Below are 23,992 nucleotides of genomic sequence, written 5' to 3'. Positions count from 1 at the left end.
CACTCTTCCCCCAGCCCGTAGCACTGGGTTGTTGTGACCCAAGTGCAGGACTCAGCATGTGGCCTTGTTAAACTCATACTTTTGACCCAAACTCCATTGATCCAACCTGTCCAAATCCCTCTGCATAACCTTCCTGCCCTCCAGTGGTGAACACTTCCACCCAACTTGGTGTCGTCTTCAAACTGACTGAGAGTGTACTCAATCGATAAGGATATTGAACAGGACTGGCCCCAACACTGATCACTGGGGGACACCATTAGTGTGTGCTTTGCTTTTTTAACAGCTGAATAATATGGTTATTTTTTAGTGAATAAATGTACCTCTGTGTCCTCTAAAGATGTGACTGTTCTTGGGGAAGAACTATAGTTAAGCAGGAATTGTTCCTGTTGATCAGTTGGATGTACTGATTTAGGTTGCACAGAACAGAATGCACATCTCCTTGTGAGTCATCTCAACAAGATAAGAAACAGATGGTGTGGAGAAATAAAGATGCATCTACTTAATACTCCCCATATCTTTTCAAGATGAAGAATCTGCTTTGTCCAGCCCATAGTCTTCTCCTTAATTAAATACTTTCCCAGTCTGAACTAATTAAAAGAGAAATGATGAAAGGAGATAGAAGGAACTTGCTTGAAAATGACCCTTAGAAACAACTGTAGTGTGAACTTTTAGTCCATTTTATTCAGTGCATATTACGCTTCAGTATATTCTGCTGTAAGTTATAATAGCACCTGCATATTAGGCAGATTTTCTACTTCAGAATAATTTGTGTTACATTAAATTGCTAGGCTAATGAAAAGGTCCATAGCTAGTATCAGTTACTTTGAATTAAAGCTTCCATCCAGTGATCCCAGGTATGGTCGCTTGGATTGTGGGTCCCCTGGGATAATTAAAGTGTAGGAACACCAAATTTTGTTGAACTGAGATAGCTACAGTCATCAAAATGCTGATCTCACTCAAGATAATGGTACTCCTGGGTGTATGCAGTAGGAAAATAATCAGGAGTACAGCTGTGGGCACGGAACAGAATTTTTTGAGTAATGCCTTAGATTCCTATCCACAGTTTGTCAGTTAAAATTCTTATGCTTTGGATGATATTAAGAATTAATATAACTTGAAAAAATTCTATTAGTGCTTTTTACATGTATTCTCATTTCACATATGAGCTGAGATTGATTGAGTTTCTTTTTAATGCTTATGTCCCAATAACTTTCTATGTCTTTCTATGTAAAATCTGACTCTCCTTTTCTAATTTCAGAGGTGGTATTCTAAAATGTGGCAGAGTTTACTGTTTCCTTCTAGCCATTTAGAGGTTTTAAGTTTTGGGGTTGATTTTTTTAATCTAACAAAACATTTTCTGATCTGCTTTAATGATTTCTTTTTTAACAGTGATGAGATGAATTTAACCTTAGTAAAATTCTGTCAGAATTTTACTGTCAGACCAGATCTGTCAGACCAATTTCATCTGACTTTGTTAATTTTCTCTTAAGAATACTGCTTTTTTTCAATTTGAAGTCTACTAGTGTGACTTATTTTCAGGGAAGTGAAGATCATGATGTTGGCAGAGTTTCAGAGCTCTAGATGAAAAGCAGTCTTTGTACATTTTTTAGATTAGAAAGCTATCTTGAAGTTGTCTTTGCCTGATGGCTGGTAGGATGAATCTTTCAAGGACCTAGGTTAATCCAGATCATGTGATGTACTTGCTAAGCACCCTGTTGTGACAAGAGGGGCTAATACTTTTTTTGTGATTTTTTTTTTTCCTATGGGAACACCGTGTAGCTCTCTGAACAGAGAATATCAATGGGCTGAAGTAAATACTGGCCACTGGATCTTGACCCAATACTTGCTCAAGGTGCAGCATATAGAGGCCACTTAAACCCATACCGGAGCAGTATGTCAAAGTCTGTTAAGATAAAGCTAGGAACCATCAACATACCTGGTTGCTTCTCAAGATTTCAACTTGAAATACTACTTTAAGCCAGATACATAAAAATATTTGCATTTGGGGAAAAAAACAGTGGTCTGCATTTTTCTTAAATTTGAAATGTGATTATATATTGAAAAAGTTTATTTTGTCATACCTGTGTTTCTATCTACTAATTTCTTTATTTTAACAGAAAATATAATGGTCATATTGAAAACAAGCCCTTAACCATTCCAAAAGATATTGATCTTCATCTGGAAACAAAATCTGTGACAGAAAGGGACACTATTGGTAAGAATAACTCTGTGCAAACAGTAATGTTTCAGATATATCCTTATTGTTTATTTGCAATGAATGCTGGAATATCTCCTTTATAGACAGTTAATGAATAGAAGTAAAACTGATCATAAATGAGAAAGCAAATATTCAGGCTAAGTCTCCTTTCATGTTCCATGGGTGCCGTTTTAATAGCAATGCTGTGGAAAAGGTTGAATATAAAGGTCTTAAGCTCTCTCGGGGAGGTTTAGGTTGGACATCAGGGAGAAATTTTTTGCAGGCAGTAATCAGACATTGGAATGGCTGCCCAAGGAGGTGGTGGATTCACCGTCCCTGGAGGCTTTTAAGATGAGACTGGATGTGGCACTGAGTGCCATGGTCTAATAACCACAGCAGTGTTGGATCAAGGGTTGGACTTGATGATCTCAGAGGTCTTTTCCAACCTGGTAGATTCTGTGATTCTATGATAAAGCACAGCTATTGGATCAGACTTCCGTAGCAATGTGAGACAACACCAAAAGAATCACTTCATAGACTATTCAAAATAGAGTTTGTAGCTTTGTACAAGAAAATAAGAATTGGCAGATGTGAAAACATATAGTTTCTGCTTATCTAAAAAATCTGTGGTTGACCTTTCAGCCATGTACTGGAAACATTAAGATGAAATGCTTAAAAACGTGAAGTGGCGCAAGTACAGAAATATGCAGCATTAAGTGTTTTGGAAGTTGCTGTTTTTTAAATGGTGATTTTTGATTCCTTAATCATAATCAGTCATTCTGTGACAGAAAATTCATATATAGATATGTATGTAAGTGTGATACATATTTTCTTCCTGTCTACATTTTTTCATGAATGTGTTCTCTGGATAAATGTAGAAAGAATGCAAGCATAGTCCTATGCAGGAGACTTCTCGACTTAATTTATAGGACACAGTGTTTCTTTACACTGTAGAGTTTTTTGAAGCTAATACATAAATAAACAAAGCATTCCCAAGTTTCAATCAGTGTTATTTCTTTGAAACTGTAGCATTTAATTGTCTGCCTGAGTGATACAAGATAGAGTTTTACTGTCTTTAAAAAGTTATATATACAGTTATATATACAGTTTTTTCTGGTGAATCTAACCAGATTGTTATTTTGAAATAAGAATAGGACTTGCAAATACCCAATTTTGGCCAATTTCATGTGCTTGCCAACATTTGGCTTGTAGTCAAGTCAAATGTCCAGTAATGGTTTTTTGACCTTCAGATTGTGAAGGTGTAGGAAAGGTGTTTGTGTGGGACAGGCCACACTTTGTTGTCAAAAATTGTTCTCTGCGGTTTCCAGCACCTCTGGGAGTTCTCTCTTCAGGTCATCCAGCCTGTATGCAACACAGTACAATCCCCAGAATTTTTACAGTGAAATTTGTACAATGACTGTTGCTGTACAGGATGTATTAACTAAATCTGGAAGAGCAGATTAGTATCTTAGATGTTGGGATTTTTAAAATAAAATGATCATGTGTAGTATGATTAATTAAATGTAATATAATTAATTAAATGATTGCCAGAGAGCTTTAACGGAAAGTCAGAAAAAACTCTTAACTGGAATTGCAGCTAGACTCAGCTGAAGAACTGAACTGGTTTTTTTCTGTAGTGTGAAATCTGCATTATGTATGCCTTTTCAGTTTAGGATGTTAATGTGTAAAACTGAGGTGGTAAAATAGTAAAATCTTGTAGCCATATAAATGTGAGTAGTAATCAAGTATCAAATGACAGAAGTGAAGAGTGAAGTTTACGTTGTTGAGGAAGAATATGTGGCTTTTTCACTGTTGTTGCACTTCACTTGATTGATCTGGGTCTACCTAGACATCATTTAGTTGAAAACCTTTTTTAATTGTTACTCCATTGTATATATGTTAAAACATACCTTTAGCAATCACAAATTTTTATTTTTCAGCACTGCATTATTTTCCGGAATATCAGTGGTTGGTGGATTTCACTGTTGCAGCTACAGTTGTGTATATGGTGACAGAAGCCTATTACAGCATTGTGAAGCCCTCACAGGAAATGAATATCAGTGTAGTGTGGTGTCTACTTGTCTTGGCTTTTGCGGTGTATCCTTTTCTGTTTTCTTGAATCACTCTACAAGTTCCAAATAGTTTACATAATTGTGTAATTCATATAAATCTCTGTGTTGCTAATGGGAAGGATACACAAATATTTAGCGTTTGGGAATCATGTAAGCTAGTACTATTGTTGGATAATGTATATGCTGCACATGCTCATTGTAAATGCTGGTATCAATAGCTTGTTAACATTAATACCAAATAATTTATGGGAAAAATATATGTGTGCTCATCTGTAGTATCCAGTGATTCTAAACGGTTTTGCTCAGTTTGGCAATCACAAATAGACTTCTGTACAGAAAGTACAGCTTTTGGAGAAATTTGGAAGTGTATGTCACACTTTTTGCGTTCAGTATGTTTAATACTTCCTGAACAAAAAAACCCTACTTGCTTCATTTTGCAAATCTCAGGAATAGCCAATTTAAGTAACACTACAATTAATTGCAATTCTAGGTGAAACAGAGTTGTAAATTTTATATTGTAGGAAAATCCACTGCAATAGCACTTTCCTAATGTGGTTTTAAATACAGTCCTACCACTGCTTTCACTTTTTCATCAATTCAGGGCAAAAAAAACTTTAAAAAGATTTAAGCTGCTTGTCACTGTAAGTTTTCTGTTTCAACAGGGTGAATGGGCAAGTAGCTATTAAGAGTCTGTATGGTTTCTGGGCTGATGGGATGAAGTAGCATGATCCTGTGCAGTGTGGCAATGCAGAAGGCTGCAGTACCAGGAAGCACAGTCTCAATTTTATATTAACATTAACATCTCCGTAAGTATGTCAACATAACTTATTCCAGGCATTACCGCTTTCTGAGTGAAGGAGAGTGATGCAAAGAGTGATATGCAGAGGCATTGGGAACAATGTGGTCACTGGAACCTAGTCAGACTAGATTTCAGAAGAAAAACGGTTTATTCACATGTTGTGACATCAGGCCTCTGGGATGCTGAGAATACTTAAAACTTACTCAACTAATTACTAATTTGGTATGTCAAGACCAGGATGATTCTATGATAATTGAGATGCTAGAGAAATTTGGTTACCTCCATATTTTTGATTGACGTCAGTCAATGTGATATGTCAAAAATTAAATATAGAACAGTGTTGTGTTTTGTTGACAAGTGTTTCTTCTGTTTTGTGGTTGTATGGTAAGAGATGATAGGTTGTAATAAGGATTTGTATGACTAAATGACCAAAAAAGTTTAGAGAATTTGGAAATGATGATTAGGCATTTTTCAGCTGTGTCTTCTAGAAGTGGGTGTTTTGATTCAGTTCAGTGACCCACTCTTAGCAATTTTTAATGTTCATAGTGTAGATAATCAGAAAAGTCCAAGAAGCTAATCTTGTCTATACATCTATGTATTAGCAGATATTTAGTCTAAAAGCAGTAGTATTTGTGTTCCTGGTTATGTAGATAAGACAGTTCCAGGATAGGGATCTCTCTTACCTGTAGAGGAACAGAAAAATAAATCTTTAAATGGGTAGCTAGTTTCAGGAAGACTAAAGGATGTTTCTTGAAGACACCATTTAGAAGACCTGCTGTACCAGCTACTCAATTTGTAATATTTTTGAAAGCTGCAGTATATTGTGTTGTATTATCAGGGTGTTTTTTTTTTTTTTCATCTCTCACTGTTTCATCACACACTTAGTTTCCAGTGCCTGAAATGGAGTAACAGAAGAATTAGCAAAACAAAGATTTTAAGGGATTTTTTTAAGACAGGTTACTGTCATGGCCTTCTGATTGTGAATTTTGGCTTAAACATTACTTTTGCAATGTTACTGAGAACTCATTTGGGTGTAGACCATAACATTTGAGTTACAATTTTTTAAAATTATTCCTTAGGTACAGTTTACTGCAGATAGTACCTCTTCACAGATTGATTTCTCTTATTCTGAAATTTGAAAAGCTGAGTGTTGTCAGAACAAATATTAAGAATTAGCAAACTGAGTTACTGATCACAGTTTTCACTGTAGCAGTTGCAGCCAGATTACTAGCAAAGGACTGCGTTTGTGAAATAACAAAATGCTTACCAGATGAGATAGTCACCTCACAAACAGGGACAGAGACAAGACAGAGGTGTTAAATGCATTCTTTGCCTGTCATCAACACCAGTGATGGACTAAGTGTGTCCCAGTGCCTGAGCTGAAGAACCATGGCTGTGAGGATGATAAACTCCCAGCTGACTCTAAACCTGTGCTGGATTTGCAGGGCTCCATCTTACACCCAGTTCTCTTAAACATCTTCCTAAACAATGTGGACACGGGACTTGAAGGAATGCAAAGTAAGCTGGCAGATGTTACAAAATCAGGAGTTGTTGACTCCCTGCAAGGCAGGCAGTCCTTTCAGAAAGACCTTGAGAAATTCATTGCATGGGCAATCACAAGCCGTATGAAGTTTAAAAAGGGCAAGTGCTCTTCTCTCTGGTGACCAGTGATGGGACCAAAGGAAATGGCATGAAACTGAGTCAGGGGAGGTTTAGGTTAGATATCAGGAAATGGTTTCTTACCCAGAGGGTGGTCGGGCACTGGAACAGGCTCCCCAGGTAAGTGATCACAGCACCAAGCTTATCTGAGTTCAAGAAGTGTTGGGAGAATGCTCTCAGGCACATGGTGTGGTTCCTGGGGTGTCCTGTGCAGGGCCAGGAGTTGGACTTTTGATGATCGTTGTAGGTCTCTTCCAACTCAGAATATTGTGTGATTCTGTGAATTGACAGATTTCATGTGTTTTAGTAGGAACAGAAAATGGATCTTTTTCTCTTCAACCATGTGGACTGTATAATTCAAAAATTACATAATTACAGCAGTTTAAAAAATAAAATTATTTTTGTAAAGGGATGTACCATAAATTCTACAAGCATATCACTTCTTGTGGCCGAAATAAAATAAATGAAAGTGGGGGATGAGGAACCTATTAACATAGCACTGAATACTCCCAAATTATTCCTTCAGTAGATCCTGAATGGTAGATCAGGCAGTGAAAGGAAGCGATGAAGCAAGCCATAATACTTCAATTTTCTCTAACCCTAAAATAGGAGCAGTGGTGATTATTCAACTAACAGAAGGTTTCAGTCACGTGTAGTTTGCATAATCATTAATCTATTTATTGAGTTCTGAATCTGTACTATAATTGGAGTTTATTGTCAGTATTCTTTCTTTTTCCTGGTTGAATTTTCCATATCCTTCAGGCACAATCCATAGCTGAAAACATGATGTATCTAGGGGGTTATAAATCTGATTATAGGTTAGGACTATAGATCACAAACTGTTATTAAGTCCTTTATGTAACTTCAAGGTATATTCAGTTTATGATTGATGTCCCTAGCAGTAAAAAGACATTTGGTTTAAGATGTATTATTAGAGAAATAAAGCTTTCCAGAACACAGTCTGTATGACCTATTATGTACCTCTTTTTGGGATGAGGTAAGTCTTCCTTCAGATATATAAATTCTTTCTGTAAAGTCTGAAGAGATCTTAAGTTGATTACTATGAGCTTAGAGTTGTTAGAGGCTGTGCTTAGGCCCCTTTCCTGTGTGCATTTGAAAACCTCTTTGCATACACATGAAATGCAGCAATGCGTATGTAAAATATGTGCTGCCTGATGAAGTGTGGTATTGCATAATCATATTTTCTTGACAGATTAACTGTTAACTGTTTAAATGTTTTACTGAATACATACCCTAAAAGATGTTTTCATATATTCTACATCTTAAAATTCTCCAGTATTAAAAAAATGCAAATATAAATGTTACTGTGTTATGGGGAAAAAAAGGTGCACATTTTACATTTAAAATCTAGGTTTTTTGTGTTCTCTTTGCCTTTTCAAAGCAGGTAGTGCCTGGAATGATCTCCAAATACTTTATTTAAATATGCACTGGATATTGCCTGTCATTTGAAAATAAAATAAATTATGATGGACTGCAGTTCGCAGTAATCAGGACTGACAGTGTATCATGAAAAATTTGTCGTAGTCTGTTTAACTTTAGAGCTAATTATATTTAGAGATGTGTAAAAGAGGAGAATACACAAAAAATATTTTTAAAACATACTGTTAAGAGAGGTGGTGTTGTCTTAAATGATTATCTTTGTGGCACTGGGGTTAGATAAAAGCACTTGATATATCAGTCCAGTCTGTAGAGGGTTTTTAAGGTTGATTTTGTGTTTCAAAGGTGAGCATTTTTCTTTTCTAGATAGTACTGAATGTGCTGTTGTCTTACTGTCTGATAGCTGTCAAAAGATGCCAAACATGCACAGATCAGGTGCTTAGGGACATGGTTTAATGATGAACTTGGGGTGTTAGGTTAATAGTTGGACTGAGTGATCTAAGAGGTGTTTTCCAATCAAAGTAATTCTATATGTCTGAAAGGAGAGAAATACAAGTTCCATCTTCTCATGTTTTTTATATTTTCTTATTCTAAGTAAGCCTAGATCAAAACTGTTCCAGAGTAGTGTATTCCTGGCTACCCATTAGGTGATTATTATGCTTTATTGTGTTCTCTAATTTAACCTGAAATTCGCTGAACACATATTACTTTAAAAAAAAAAAAAGGCACATCATAGAACAGCCCTAGAGTAGACCAAAATGCAACTTTATAATTCTTAGTTATTTTAGTTGTTACAAGTTATTATAGTTATTACAAGTTGTTATTATATACAAATGATTATGTAGTTCCATTATAAACTTCATTTTCCTTGACCTTTTTCTTGTGTAGTAAGGTACTGTTTTCATTGACTACCCATTATTTCAAAGTTGAGGATGGAGGTGAAAGATCAGTCTGTGTCACTTTTGGTTTTTTCTTCTTTGTGAAAGCAATGGCGATTCTCATTGTGACAGAAAACTACCTAGAGTTTGGACTGGAATCAGGTAACTCCTTTTTTAGTGTTTGAGGCAGCTCTAGTGATTGCATGATCTGAAAAAAAATATTTCCAGCGTTTCGTTGAATATTTGTGTTAAAATGAATGGTATATGTCATACATTTCTAAAAAATTTTGGTTTGGAATGCAGATTTTAAAGACAATTCTGAATAGTTTCCTTGTTTTCTTTTAAATAGTGTAATCTTTGCCTAGTTATTTGTTTTGTTGATTATATTTGCCTTCCAGTTTTACATTTAACCCTTTTTGACTTCCATTGCAAAGGGAAGCTCCTTTACTGGAACAGACCAAAAAAATGTTACATTTTTTCATCTTCTTGAAATGAACAAGTATTAGAGATGTTGATAATCAAGTTTTATTGTATTACGGCTAACTAATTAGTACCTGAAAAGCTATGCTAGATATGTGAAAAATTTTTTGAAAGATGACCTTTTACGTAGCATTTTATTTCCAAAAAGGAAATAAAATTATTCTGCATTTGTACTGTAATAAAATAAATATAATATATGTGTCTCTGCAGGTTTCTCAAATTTCTCTGAAAGTGCTATGCAGTTTCTTGAAAAACAAGGTTTGGAATCCCAGTAAGTTTCTGGAAATACATTTATCTGTTTTATATAGGCATTTATAACTGAATCACTTGGATTTTCTTAACAAGCATTTGACTTGCATGTTTTGCTCTTGTACATGGTTATAATATCTACAATAATGGGAAGAAGTGGCTTAATGAAAAGAATCTGTCAGTACCCACAAGTAACTGAAGTTGCGTTAGTGTTTTCCTTTTAATACAGAGGTAGTTTCTGACATTGTGTTTGTAGCTCATAAGATTCAAAACTGTAAATGATTTTTCATAGTCTTTCTCTTCAGCTTTGCAAGGATTGTTAAAAATAGGTGGTAGGTGTTTTTTGCCATTCCTATGGCACTCAAGAGGATGAGTGTGCAAAAGCTACATATGGAGTTTGAGGAAATAGGCATTAGGAATTAATTTTGCTGTTCAGTCCTGGTTTTGGGTTGTAGTAGCGTGCTCCTATCATGCAAAAACATCTGCTTACTACAGGACCTCAAAGTTTTGTACAGACTGTTGGAGGAACATGCCATAGCTTTGTGATGTTACATAAATACACAATCACTGTCTCAGACGGGCTTTGTATATTGAAAAATGGATTTCTGTCACAGTTGTTTCCATATACATGTGCTCTAAAATTTATGGGACATTTCATCACTGGGAGCACAACTTTGAATTTCTTACTTGGTAGGTGTCAGGTATCATGCAGAAGCCATGGGATATCTTTATTTTTGAAGAACAGAAGTTTCCTCAACTTATATTAGCATCATTTATGAATAAACTCATGGGAAATCCATAATGGAATCCCATGTGTTTCTTAGCGTTTCTTTATTCTGCTTTCCTAAGCTATTGCAGGTTCACTAACTTCTGTATTAATTTTCCTTTTCAGTGTTTGTTTAGTTTTAAACTTTTGCAGTGCTTTGACTGTTTATAGTAGCAATGGAGTGGATGATGGTGTCTCTTGGTAGTTTACGTGACATAGATTAAGAAAGAATTTGAAACACATGATCTGATTTTGTTCCTCTTTAATCTGTTAGTTACATGTCACTTTTTTTTGTGTGTGTGTGTTGTTGTTGTTGTTGTTTGGGGGGGTGCTTGTTTGGTTTTTTTTATTTGTGTGATCCAGTGTTTGTTAATTTTGTAATTAATTCTGTAATTTGGTTGATCCTGAAAATATTTTCTGTAATTTTTTTATATACTGTATTAATCACTTGGAAGAGACATGTAAATGGGCACATGTATGTTTTGGATAAATTTGTGAAAAGCTGCAGGAATAACAGTTTGATAGAGCTTGTTAATGAATAATGGTAGAATGAAGTATCCATGTTTTCTTTGACCAGTTTAGCTGGTATCTGTTCTTCTCTTAAAAACGTACTCCTTAAAATCATTCTATTAGCTATTCCTGTTATATGATTTGTTGTTACTTACAATATAAAATTACTCTTTTCTGCTAACAAATTAACATCTTATGGGCAGTAGCTTAGGTTTTCTGTTTTACTAGGAAACAAATAGGTGACTTGGTTGGGTTTTGAAATGAATTTTTTTTTTTATTTGAGCTTCTGATTGGTTTGTAATAATGCTGGTATTCCAGAGTAAGACTATAGAATACTGTTGGCTTTTTTATTAAATGTTAGATACTGTTGAGTTGAAAGTAGTCTCTGATACCCCCATCCCCCAAATTCCTCCCCAAGAAAATGCTTATTTCCTTTCTTTTCTTTTAGGGGTCCTGTGTCTAAACTAACCTTCAAATTGTTCCTGGCTGTTCTGTGTTCACTTATTGGTGCTTTTTTGACATTCCCTGGCTTGCGACTGGCTCAAATGCATCTGGATGCTCTGAATTTAGCAACAGAAAAAATAACACAGTAAGAGAAAATATATGCAAATAGATATATGCTACTCAGTCTTAAATCTTTTATATCTGAAAATAAACAAAGCAAACTATTCCAACGAGAAGGTAGTGACTAAGACTTCTGTTGCTGCGTGCTTTTCATATCTTGAGCAGACTTGCCACCTGCCTCTTTCTGCTCAACCTGTGCTCTGCCAGTCTGTTACAGTCTTTGCCTTGTAATCGGAGCCCAATTAAAGGAGCTTTTCTTTCCTCCTGCAAGAGCTCCACCATGAGTGTCTCTATGTTCAGCTTTCATTCCCCCATAATTTCCTTCAGGAAGTAGAAGTGCAACCACAGACTTTTTTTTCCACCCCTACCTCCAGGTGGACATTGTGCCTTTAATCAGTCTAGTGTAGGATACAGTGCAAAAATGACCCAGAATATTTAATAGAGGTCAGATGTTAATATCAGTTTAAATGAATATTTTCATTTTCAGTCATTCTTGAGTTTAGTGGTAGAGTGTTTTCTCCATTTTCACTATTTCTCTTCAGCGTTCTCTGGCTGAGGGTGAAACTCCAAATGTCTTTCACAGATCTTGATGTTTTATACATGATAATGGCAGATTCTGCAACATTGGCCATTGTGGCTACTTAGTCTGGTCAGTTTCCTAAGAGAACCATTATGTTTTCTGATAGGAAAATTATTTTTGTTCAGACTGCATTTTTGTTCTTTACCATCAGAAATTCCCAGCTTAAAATTAATCTGTTTGATGTGGGTCCTTTGCACTTGGTAAATTCATAAGCAAGTACACTGTGTTATACTGGCACTCTGTGTAGTTGTCCAGCTACAGCTGCAAGCTATTGGCTTGTTGTATGTGCTGTTAAATTTCTCTCTGTGTGTAGAGTGTGACTTGAGTCACTTCCTAATCTGTTCTTTTCACCTAGACAAAGTTCTTAGTTTTCAGTTTTTATGATTCTCAGTATTTTAAAATTTCTTATGCCTTTTCTAAAGTGTTCTTTAGTTTTCTAACATCTTCCTTGATCTATGGACATTACATCCTAGGCAGAAATGTAAACTCTCTGAAACAAAAGTCCATTAATCAATACCTAAAAGGCCAATTAATATTCACTAAAAAGTGGTTATGAAAAAGTAAACCTCCCTAGTCTCATGTTTAGAGGATATTTGAACTGATTGTTAAAGCTAACTTTGTGCAACACAAAGCTAATTATTTTCAGAAGTCTACCAATACTTTGACTATTCAACTGGAAAAATGTAAAAATTATGATTAGTGGATTCAAACTTGGTCAGATATCAATATAATTAGGTAATGAAATTATAAACAAAGAATCATTGTCAAGTGATAGGTTCTAATAGGCCTGGAGATCATTACTTGCCCCTAGTGATATGTTTCTCTCAGTGAGTACATCATTTATTGACTGTAGTTTTTTGACAGTGACTAAAGGGGTACTGTGAATGAGAATGACACATGTCACAAATACGAAGCTCTCTAATGTGGTTGCAGGAAAACCATTTATCTGTGAATAAAATGTGTAGACTACTTAAAAAAGCAACCAAGCAAACAAAAGCAAAACAAAACCAACAAAAAACTAATCTCAAAAACAAACCAAAAAGCTAAACGAGTTCCTAAAACTGTCCAAAAAACCCACTAGCTACCAATGTCCCCCAAAATCCAACCAAAAACCCACAAAACTAAACAACCCAAAAATGCCCAACACAAAATCCTATTTCTTTACCAAATGAAACACCTAACTTACAGGGAATATTGACCAAATGAAACCCAAAAACTTCAAGGTTAATGATCAAATACCACTTCGCTAATATGTACAAAATTGTTAATGTGATTCTTTTAGGTGTATAGGGAGTAAGTTTGTTGTTTTAGGTAAACAGAATAAAAATCATCTGATGTCCCTTTTGGTTTTAATAGCTCTTTGATTTCCTTTTTCTCCCCTTTAGCAGCAGTATTCTTTCCTGCATTTATTTGAAGTCTTCTTAACCAACTTGTATCATTTTTGTATATGTTCCTTTGTATACATTCCTCTTTTACCAGAGTCTACTTCAGAAGTTGGCCTTTCTGTCTGTACTTGAAAAAAACCCCACAACCAAAACAAAAAACCCCACAAACCAAAAAAGAACAAAAACCCAAACAAACAAAAAATCCCCAACAAAAACCCAAACCCAAAACAAACAAAAAAAATCCAAAGAGGTGATTTTAACCACTCTTTGTCACATTCCAGTCCATTAACTCAGTAGGATCTCTTAAATAAGTAGAAGTTCAGGTAAAAGGCTTCCACAGTTTAATGAAATGCTTAGGACAGTTCTTTGATGAGGTCTTGTTCTCTAGCAACACTAAATAGCTATCAGGGCTTGTTTCTTCATCTAAAATCAATGATTTAAATGTGTATGGTAACATCTTCTGAAACTTGCAAACATTTTAATGGTTTTAGGAAGCTGATATTTTTCAGTCAGTGAGGTCTTGTCTTCTTTAGAACAACTTTTGATTACATTGTTTTTTTCTAGAGTGTAGAAGCACTGTGGTGGAGGTGGAAGTATAGACAACTATTAGTGAGGAGGCATTGCACTAACAAAACCACAAGATCTCTCCAATTGTTTTAATTTATTTTAAGTGATGAAAAACGATTGGGATATGGCATTTATAAATGAAGAAGGATATTAATTTCAGGAAAAACTCCAGAAAACTGTATCCCCTCTTAAAATTTTGCTGTTTTGTACTCAAAGATCACAAAAGAGTACTACTTTTATTTCAACTGTACAGTTTCATACAATACTTTTAAGAGGAAAAAACTGTGCTGGCTTTTTTGGCTTTTTTCTTTGGTCAGAGTATCTTTAATTGAATGTAAGTACTAAGTTTTATTTAGTCAGGATTCCTAAATAAAAATATTCATTAAACTGAGAAACCTGACCTGTAAGAACTGTTTCTCCTGGTCCGTATAGGTAATGGAAGATAATCTGAGAAAGTTTTTAATAAAGCAAAAAACAGTAATATAGCAGCATATTCCCCATTATTATCTGAGATGCTGAGTTTCTAAATTAAAACTGTAATAGCTGTTGCAGTTTGGTGTTAGGCCATCATATAAAAATTTTCAACAACTGTCTTTTACTACATTGTGGCATAGTGTGTGGAACTCCTTTGGTTGGATTGTTTGCGATAAATATTCCAAGAGCACTTTTAAAAAGCCAGACCTGGTGTGATTTCACAATATGTGGTATTACTGTTTTGTTGAAATGTAAGTCATGCCTATAAAATAGGGAAGCAATTTTCTTATTTGTCTTTCTCTTTAATTTTAAAATTAAGATCTCTCCTTTTGAATCCATACGTCCTGTTCAACAGTATGGTGATTATTTTTGTTTAATAACTTCCTCTTTTTTTTTCTTCTTTCAGAACATTGCTACACATAAACTTCTTGGCACCTTTATTTATGGTTCTACTGTGGGTAAAACCAATCACTAAGGACTACATTATGAACCCCCCTTTGGGCAAAGAGAGCATTCCTTTGTAAGATTCCCTTTAAAAATTCTTTCTGGGGTATTAAGAACAAAATCACGTCTAAGTAGTGTTCTTTGATAGTCATAGGAACATGAAAGACTTAAAAGATGATAGCATCTGCTGTCTAAGGTATTGTGGAAGGTGCTTGAAGAGCTTCTGTTATTTCAGAAGAACGAGAATTCATTGCAGAATGTTGAATGTTAAGGTAGTGGTTCCCAAATAAGCTGCTGTCTTCTGACATCTGCTTGGCAGTATTGGATTGTTCTTTGTGGGGGTAGAATACCATCTCATTACTACCTCCTGGAACCTTGTATCTTACATATTGATGTGGGAGAGAGCGGTGGTTTCGCAGAAGACAGTTGAGTTCTGTTGGCATGAGAACAGAGCTAGGCAGTTTGTCTTAAGATGTACATGTAGACAAAGTGCATATGGAATTGGTAGCTAAAATATTCAAAACATAAAAGGTGAAAGAATTTTCAAGAAGAGTGGTATCTGAGATTAATATTGCGTAATTAGTATAGGTGATTGTCATTGTCACGATTAGTCTAAATAGTTCAAAATAGTGGTATTCAAATAGACTTGAAGCGAATATGATTGACTGACACATTTCTTGCTTTCTAGAGCTGAGATACACTTCTAAGGTGGTTCTGTTATATAAACCATCACAAATGTACATATTTTGTGCATCTGTTTTGTTCCTTGGTTTATCTTTAAATGAGGGTTGAGCTACCTCAGGTAACTGAAGTACCCACTTACTGTCTAATACTGTGTGTCTGCAAACCTGTATTATCTGCGTGAGCTTGGGTTTTATCATCCTGCCTTCGTTACTCAGAATTTAAGCACTTAAGAACTGTTCTTGTTTACAGATAAATGAATACTAATTTGGATCTAATGCTATAATAGGGTTGCTGAGAAGTAGCAGGAGGGAGAAGCAGAAGCCAAAGTGAATATTCCTTGCAAGTGAACTTCATAACTGTAGATTGTGTGTTAACTATTTTTGACAATTTGCTTCAAGATTTCTTTACAGGTGATGCAAACAAAAAATTGTAGCCTTTAATAAAAGTAGGTGGCCCTTGGAAAAAGTAGGTGGCCTTTGAAAAACAACATCACCCTTTTTTTTTTTTCATCCACAGAATGTCAGAAGATACGTTTGACACTGTCAGGTTGTGGATTATAATCCTGTTGTGCGCTTTACGGTTGGCTATGATGCGCCATCATTTGCAGGCCTACCTGAATTTAGCCCAGAAAAGTGTGGATCAGATGAAAAAGGAAGCTGGCAGAATAAGTATGGTTGATTTACAGAAAATGGTAAGTATGGTTGGCACTAAGGTTACATATTTGGAGTACTCTGACTATGCAAATGTTTTTTTTTCCAGTTGGTTGCACGTTCAGCAGAAAAGCTGAAATCCAGATGAAGCTTCTTAGGCTATATGTCCTATAAAAATAGCACCATTACAGAGAAATTGTGCAAACCAAAATACAGAGAGGTGTATCATCTGTATTATGCACATGGCTTCTCCAGGTTGTTTGGAAGTTGTTGTAAAAGATCCCTTCAGATGTATTGTGATGTGTAACTACAACATGGGAAAGAAAAGGTTGAATTTAGATAGAAGGGTAAAATATTGTTATGAACTATTATTTTAAAGTTGAGGGGAAATTTATGATAAGGAGGTTATATTTTGGAATAAAATCAGAGATGTTTAATTCTGTCAAACCACTCTCAAGTGCACTTTCCTAGTTAAAAAATTGCCCATCTTATTGTGGACAAGGCAAGGTTTTTTAGATTTACTTTTTTTTTTTTTTTTTTTTTAAAGAAAAATTAAAAAGTATGTCATGAACAAATAAAGGAGTAGAACGGTGTTGTGTGTTGCCTACAAAATAAACTTAAATTTCTAGCATTGTATGATCGTGCTGCCTGTTTATCCTACTGAGATAGAGTGTGTTGCAGGAGGAATATTAAAGTATGCCGTAAGACAAAGACTCTCTCCTAGGATTGTCATTGTTACTTTTGGTTATACTAAGTATCTGAAGGTCCTAAGTGGACTGTGCAGTAGTTATTTACAAATAAAATGACTAGAAATTTGCTTCAGAAAAAAAAACTAGAAAATACAAGTAACAGCAACTGATTAGGATAGAACTGTGCCAGTTGCTGTAAATGCTTATTTTTGGGAATCTTAATCCTGTCCAAAAAACAGTAACGTCTTCTTTGTGTAGCACTTCCAAAATCCATTTATCCAGTGTCTTCATATGTTCTCTTTGAGAAGGCCATAGTCACTAGATCTAGTCTTGTCTTAAGTAATCATGTCAGCTTTACCTTTTTTTGAAATTTCTTCCAGTCAATTCTCTTCTATCTGTCATTCTACAGTAATCATTACTTTTAATTTATTTTGTCATCTTCCATCAATTTTCTAACAATATTTTTTGTCTCACACTTTTTCTTCTGTTACTGTTATACTACTTTTTCTTCTCATGTTAGTATTTTGATGCTTGCTCATTATGAAGCCTTTTGAGGTTTTAGAGGCATTTCCAAAAATGTCATGTCTGCCGTCATCATTTTTGCCACCCTGCCTTCTGTTGTTTTCTAAAACCCAATTAGCATTATTTCATTGCTTGCTTGCTATTGATTTTGTTACTTTTCTTCCTTCTTTATTCGGTCTAGTCTTTTAGGTCAATAGTGTATATAAGATATGTAATGTAACAATCTTGAGAAAAATGGAACAGATTGAGAGCAGAGGGAGGGATTTCAATGAGCTATTGTGTATACCTAAAATAAAGACCATTTAAATGCTGTTATTGACCAACTACTAATGAAAAATCATATTGTCATTGTATTTAACATAATGGTTCACAGTTCAAAGTTTTAAAAATATCTTGCTTTTAGAAAGAAACTGCAATATTAATCAAACTTCCATTTACTTTTTACGAGGCTTTGGACTGTGACTACTACTTCATTTTTTAAATAGGATTTAGTTTGTAAATCATTGGGAACTTTAAAAATTAAACATTTAGTTTTGTTTCTGGGGTATTGAAATAGGAATCTTTGATGGTATGCAATTTGCAGAAGCCAAATTAATTCTCTTTGTTTTAACAGAACTGATAATTTTAATTATTTCTTTTCAGCACTTCCTCTCAGATTTGTAAATGTCCTGAAACTAGAGTTCGCTGTAGGGATTTCTTCTTGAGGTCTTTTGAGGACAGTAGATCACATGGCAAGACATGTTAGAAAACGCTTAGAACTGCTTTAATTCAGAAGTACTGGTGTTTTTTTAATAAATTCTTTTTACTAGACATGTTCATAAGGATTTGCTTTGCTCAGCCAGGACTCATGAATTTTACTCTCTTCTGTTTTTCCCAGGTGGCTCGAGTATTCTATTATCTTTGTGTAATTGCACTGCAGTATGTTGCACCATTGGTAATGCTCCTTCACACAACTCTGCTCTTGAAAACACTAGGTAGGCAAAACTGGATCAATAAAAATGTGTTCAGTTTAACAGCTTACTAAAGAGAGTTAGAATATATGGGTAGGACTTGAAATACAGAAACATACTGTAGTTTCTTGCACTTTAAAACATTCATGTGTGGCTTTAAAGCAGTTTTCTTCATTGCTGCTTTTGGTATCTTTCAATTATACACTAATTTCTGAAAAATTGTGTAATACAACTAATTAAGCTTTTTACTTTCACTGAAATATTTATCTTTTAAGAAGTATTCTAAAAGTGAGCTGTATAAAGCATTGTTGATTTAACTTCATGAGCATATCTTAAAGGGTTTTTTTCAGTTTTTTTAGCTTTAGTAGGCTTTTTGAATGGGAATTATAAAATATGGGGTTCACCCTCCCCACCCCTCTTTTTCTTGTGAGAGATGGCTTTCACAGCCTGCCATGCAGTCATGGATTCTTTTTTGCAAAAAGGCGGTAGAAGGAGATAGGCTTTAATAGGCTGTGATTCATTTTGTTCTGAAGTAGCCATCTACATCTGGTGAGATGAATTGTACCCAGGACTGACAGGGGTCCCAAGGCAGCTACATCGCAAGAAGAGGTCAGGATGTGAAAAGGAAAGGTGAATCCTACCCCAGTAGTTTACTTGTATGACCAGGAAACCATGCTGATGAATACAGTTAGTATTTACTAAGTTACAGAAAGTTAACATTTTAATATATGTGTTAAAAATATATCTAAAATGATCTGTTGAGTGATAGAAGTAGTAGAACTTAATTTTATAAAAAACTGTTATTTATTTCTTTTTACAGGTAATTATTCCTGGGGCATCTACCCAGAACTGAATTCTGACACTCCAGTAGAAAACAGTCTTCTTCCCAGTTCTGTTTCTTCTGAGTCTCCACCTGCTGATGGAAAGATGAAAGTAACAGTAGTACAAATAACCATGGCTTTGGGAAGTCTAAAGAATATTTTCACTCCTCTCCTGTTCCGGGGACTCCTGTCTTTCCTCACCTGGTGGATTGCTGCTTGCCTTTTTTCTACAAGCCTTTTTGGGCTTTTCTATCACCAGTACCTGACTGTGGCATGAACAGGTCGACTGATAAATCAAGTGTGAGGTCAAATGCTAGATACAAACCCAGGTACCCAAGAGGAGATGAAGAGAAAAGAAAACTATATATGAAGAGAAAACATATCATAATTGTTTTTAAGCACTTCCTCTGTGTTCTCAGGGTGAATAATCTTAAAATGTTTAAAATCACAACTGGGTTTGTTATTTTTGTTACCCAAATGGTAGGTAACTAATTGAATTATAGTATTGGAACAGACTGACATTATTGTGTGATAGATGGGTGGTAAGCATGCTGAAAAGATGTGACCTCTGAGTATCTTGGTTTCCATAAACTGCAAGCCAGCCTCAAAAATTTGTGTTTTACACATTGAAGTCAGTGACTGAACTGCATTCAAAGGGTACTGGTTATAGTGATGGTGGCTGCCTATCGATTTAAGTCTTGAAACTGAGCCATACTATGAAAGGAGAAAGAGGGGATTTAAAAAAAAATAATTCTGTTGGATAGCTATTGATCACTTTTCTCCATGAAAAATGAAATAATCCAACAGGACAGGAGAGATACTGTATATTACAGTAAGGAAAGTTGTATAAAATTTAAATTTAACAGGAGTAGATGTATGTACCTGACAGGTATTGCTGCCTACATATTTTGCAGGCGTGCTTGTGTAGTAAGAAGAGAGTTATAACAAATATATTATTTCAGTCCCTGCAGTCATTTTGGAGTAATGGCCATCTGTATTGGTGCTAATATTGATCCACAGATTCCATCTGGATCTTTTAAATTTCTTCTTTTGAGGTAGTAGATAAATTCCATTGAATACACAAAATAGTAGAAAATAATTAGTGACAACAATCGAGCCTTTCAAAACAAAACAGTTTAATCCTGCTGACTGAGAGTGTATGTATATGTGTAATGTGCATATAAATATATATTATATATTAAATATATAATATATATGAAGTTATAAAATATGGAATCTTTATTTTAAAATACTGAATGTATCTTACAGGGCCGTGGGAGAGGGATATATGTGTATCTAGTAATTTCAAGATCCCTTTTGAAGTGAAAATTAAATTTTTTTTGGAAGTTCAGTTGAAAGGGCTATTTGTTTTTGGTGCCTCTTCAGAGGTACTCAGCTATACTAAAGAACTTACACTGTCTTGAAAGAAATGATCTGCTTAAACTGTTAATCTTGGAATTTCTGCTCTGTCAGATCATCATCTTTTGCCACTTTAATCTGTGTTAACTTGGCCATATAATAAGAGTTAATAGATCTTGTCTCCAGAAATAGATTTTCTGTATAATAAAACAGCTATATAGTAAGGAGGAGCAAAGCATTAACTTTACAAGTTTTGCTTAAGTAGAGGGATAAATTCCAAGTATAAAACCGTTGACAGTTTTTCAGATGTTTTGTGTAATTGCAAAACAGAAAGGGGATTTATATGCAGTAGCTTTTTTTAAACAGTTAATATTACACTTTGCAGAGGTCAGTGGGTTTTTTAACTAATACTAGCTGTTTTTATGTTACTGTTCTTTTTCTCTTGAATTTGTGTACAGCTTTTGCATATAATAATCATTTATAAATGGAAAAGCTTAACTAAATATTTAATATGTAGCAAACCTACCATATGGGAAAACAAACTCAATGAATGCAGAAAATCAAGAATTTAAGCTGGTGATAAACTATCTTACTGTGTTGAATGCCTTTTAAGTTATTTATTAGTTTATTAAACTGTGTTTAGTGATACTGGGGGAAGATTTGTGTACACCAGCCAATACCTACCGCATGCATTGGGGATGTCTGAGAACACCTTGCATGATGCTACTGGTTTCAGCTCAGTGTAGTATTTCAGTGTGACTGGTGCTGCAAGCTTTGTTGTTTTCACACCAGCTTTTTGTAACTAATGGGGACAAAGGCTTAACTGTGAATTGGCCTAAAGAATAATATTTGACTTTATAGAATCAGATCTTAAAACATTCCTAGGAAGTACCTTTCAGATGAACAGTAGAATTACAGAATATGACAGGTCCAGCAGTGCTGGACTTTCTTATTAGTTCAAGATATATCATTACTAATAGAATTAACCAGGCCAGCTTTGAAGTTAGAATTAGGTGTTCAATGCTAATCCTTTGTTCAGGAAAATAAATCAATGTAAGTGCAGTTTGGTTTGGATAGTGAACTTGGCTGAAGACTCTCACTATGTAGGAGATGTAACCTGTTGTTGCAATCTGAAGGAGTAAATTTTGTATAATGGAGAATACTTCAAAATAATGTTCAACATCAGAGTTTCCGTTGGCATAGTTATTTATTCTGCAAGCTTATAAGCACAAGTGAACTGTAGTTATGTAGTATCGAATTCAGCAAAGGCAACGAGTGGATCATGTAGCTGAGCTTCACAGAGCTTTTGCTGAGAGCTCATGCTGTCTTGCTATTCCGATGTCACACTGATCACAATGAAGAATAGGCACCTGGGTGTTGCTAACATTAAGATCAGTGCTTCTAGCCGTTGCTGTTCCATTGTTCTGCAGAACTGAGTGGCTGACTTTCTGTTCAGCAGTCTGATCTGAGTGGGAGATGGTCTTTCATTGGATCCATTTAATCCTTACATGAATCCAGGAGGTTTATGAAAAACTAAGATAAGCCTTTAAAATGTGAAGTGACAGTGAAACTAGAGGGCCTGTATTGCTAACATTTTGAGCAATTATGAGATATACTTAAAAATGTCTTTTGGGATTGTTACTTTAATAGTCCTGACTTCCATGTATATTATATAAGGTTCAAAGCAGTATCTGCTCACTTTAGTAAGTTCTTTTAAACGAGTAGCTAACAAATTCTTTCTTCTTTTGTTTCATGGAGGTCTTTATCAGCACCTGGGAGTGAAGGGAAAGCATCTTGCAAAAGTGGAAAAACAAGTAAAACATGACTGAAAGCTTGGTAGTTTTTATTCAGGTTTCTTACACATTTTATCTTACTTTTCCCCCTATGCTTAATCACAGAATTCTAGAATGGTTTGGGTTGGAATGGACCTTAAGGATTTTCTTATTCCAACCCCCCTGCCATGGGCAATGGCACCAAACCAGGTCACTCCAAGCCCCATCAAACTTGATCTTGAACACTTTCAGGGATGGGGCATCCACAGTTTCTCCGGGGAACCTGTGCCAGTGCCTCACCACCATCACAGGGAAGAGTTTCTACCTAACACCTAATGTAAATCTCCCCTCTTTTAATTTAAAACCATTCCCCTTGTCCTGTGACACTCTGCCTGTGTAAAAAGTTGTTCTCCCAATTTTTTATAAGCCCAGTTTAGTACTGGAAGGCCACAGTGAGATCTCCCTTAATTTCTGAGAGATTTAAGGCTGAAATGTGCCTTTGGCAAATAATCTATATTTGTTTCTTTCTTCAGTTCAAACCTCCCTCTCTCGATGATGTGACTTGTTAGCTTGACTTCTGTCTCTGATCTACAGTGCTTTCCTGATGTCCCTGCTCAGAACAAACTAGGCTAAATTTAGTTTGGCGTTGTATTTTGACTTCTGTTGTTTTGGTTTAAATTAAGCTATTTTGGAAGGATTAGTTCCTTTAAATAGTTTATATAACTTTGAATTCCAGGTGAAACATGAACGAACTTCTTAACCATTGTTTAAACACTGCACTTTTTTAAAGTAGGTCCCTTTAGACAAAATGTTAAGATAGTGATAAATCCAAGTCTTCCAGTAAGCTCAGGGAGGTCCCAGATCTAACACTTGGGCTATTTCTGAGCTAAAAGAAGTTGATTAGAAAAAGGAGAATAAATTATAGCAAGTCTATTCTTCCATTTTATAGGTGAGGTTCTCAGGCAGCACTTGTCCTCTTTTGATACTTTCTCAAGCTATAGGATATATAGGATATATAGGATATATAGGATTTGCCACTTTTTGAGGTCTCTTTAGCCGCACAGTTTTTTCCTCTTCCAGAACTCTCTTGCATAAGAATCAACAGATTAAATAAGGGGGAAAAACAGGTTGTAATCGGTACAAGAGGACATCATTGTACAGGGCAACATACTTTGGTGGCAGTTGTTGTTCTCTTCCTTTGAGTCACAAGTACTGCAAAATGGTGGATTCTTCCTTGGGTTGTGAAAAAATGCCACGAAGATACATCAGCATAATTACAGAGCATAACCTCACTCTATGTAAAGGTTAGCGAGTACAGAAATGTTGTCTACCTTCAAAGGAACAATTCAAAGTGTTGTACTTGGTTACAGTAACTACATCTAAGTGGTAGTAGGGGTCTTAGATGTATCACATAGAAAATTTAATGTGATCTTAAAGCTGTCAGAAGACTCTGCAAGATAAAAGGCCTTATGCTTCTTTATTCTCAAAACTGTGCATTCCACAGAGAAGATTTTGATCAGTTT

At 35.2% G+C, this 23,992-nt stretch overlaps 1 protein-coding gene across 3 annotated transcripts in view; it reads left to right on the top strand.

The window, feature by feature from the left end:
- Positions 1–22,665, top strand: part of TMEM161B (transmembrane protein 161B) — a 37,113-nt gene extending 14,448 nt beyond the window's left edge. For 2 of the 3 annotated variants that reach the window (XM_027911634.1, XM_027911644.1), the window contains exons 4-12: positions 2,118–2,215; positions 4,138–4,294; positions 9,014–9,165; positions 9,694–9,754; positions 11,457–11,597; positions 14,985–15,098; positions 16,223–16,397; positions 18,445–18,541; positions 19,338–22,665. In XM_027911634.1, coding sequence (XP_027767435.1) covers positions 2,118–2,215; positions 4,138–4,294; positions 9,014–9,165; positions 9,694–9,754; positions 11,457–11,597; positions 14,985–15,098; positions 16,223–16,397; positions 18,445–18,541; positions 19,338–19,615 — 1,273 coding nt within the window. In that variant the 3' untranslated portion in view covers positions 19,616–22,665. The remainder of the gene's footprint in view (positions 1–2,117; positions 2,216–4,137; positions 4,295–9,013; positions 9,166–9,693; positions 9,755–11,456; positions 11,598–14,984; positions 15,099–16,222; positions 16,398–18,444; positions 18,542–19,337) is intronic. The other variant, XM_027911654.1, reaches the window with a different exon arrangement.
- Positions 22,666–23,992: the final 1,327 nt, after the last annotated feature.

Source organism: Empidonax traillii, unplaced genomic scaffold (genome assembly GCF_003031625.1).
Source record: "Empidonax traillii isolate 1590-97213 ecotype Southwest subspecies unplaced genomic scaffold, ASM303162v1 scaffold4:size3804566, whole genome shotgun sequence".
Classification (NCBI taxonomy): domain Eukaryota; kingdom Metazoa; phylum Chordata; class Aves; order Passeriformes; family Tyrannidae; genus Empidonax; species Empidonax traillii.
Note: the sequence above shows the minus strand (reverse complement) of the source record. Positions and strands in the feature narration are given on the sequence as shown.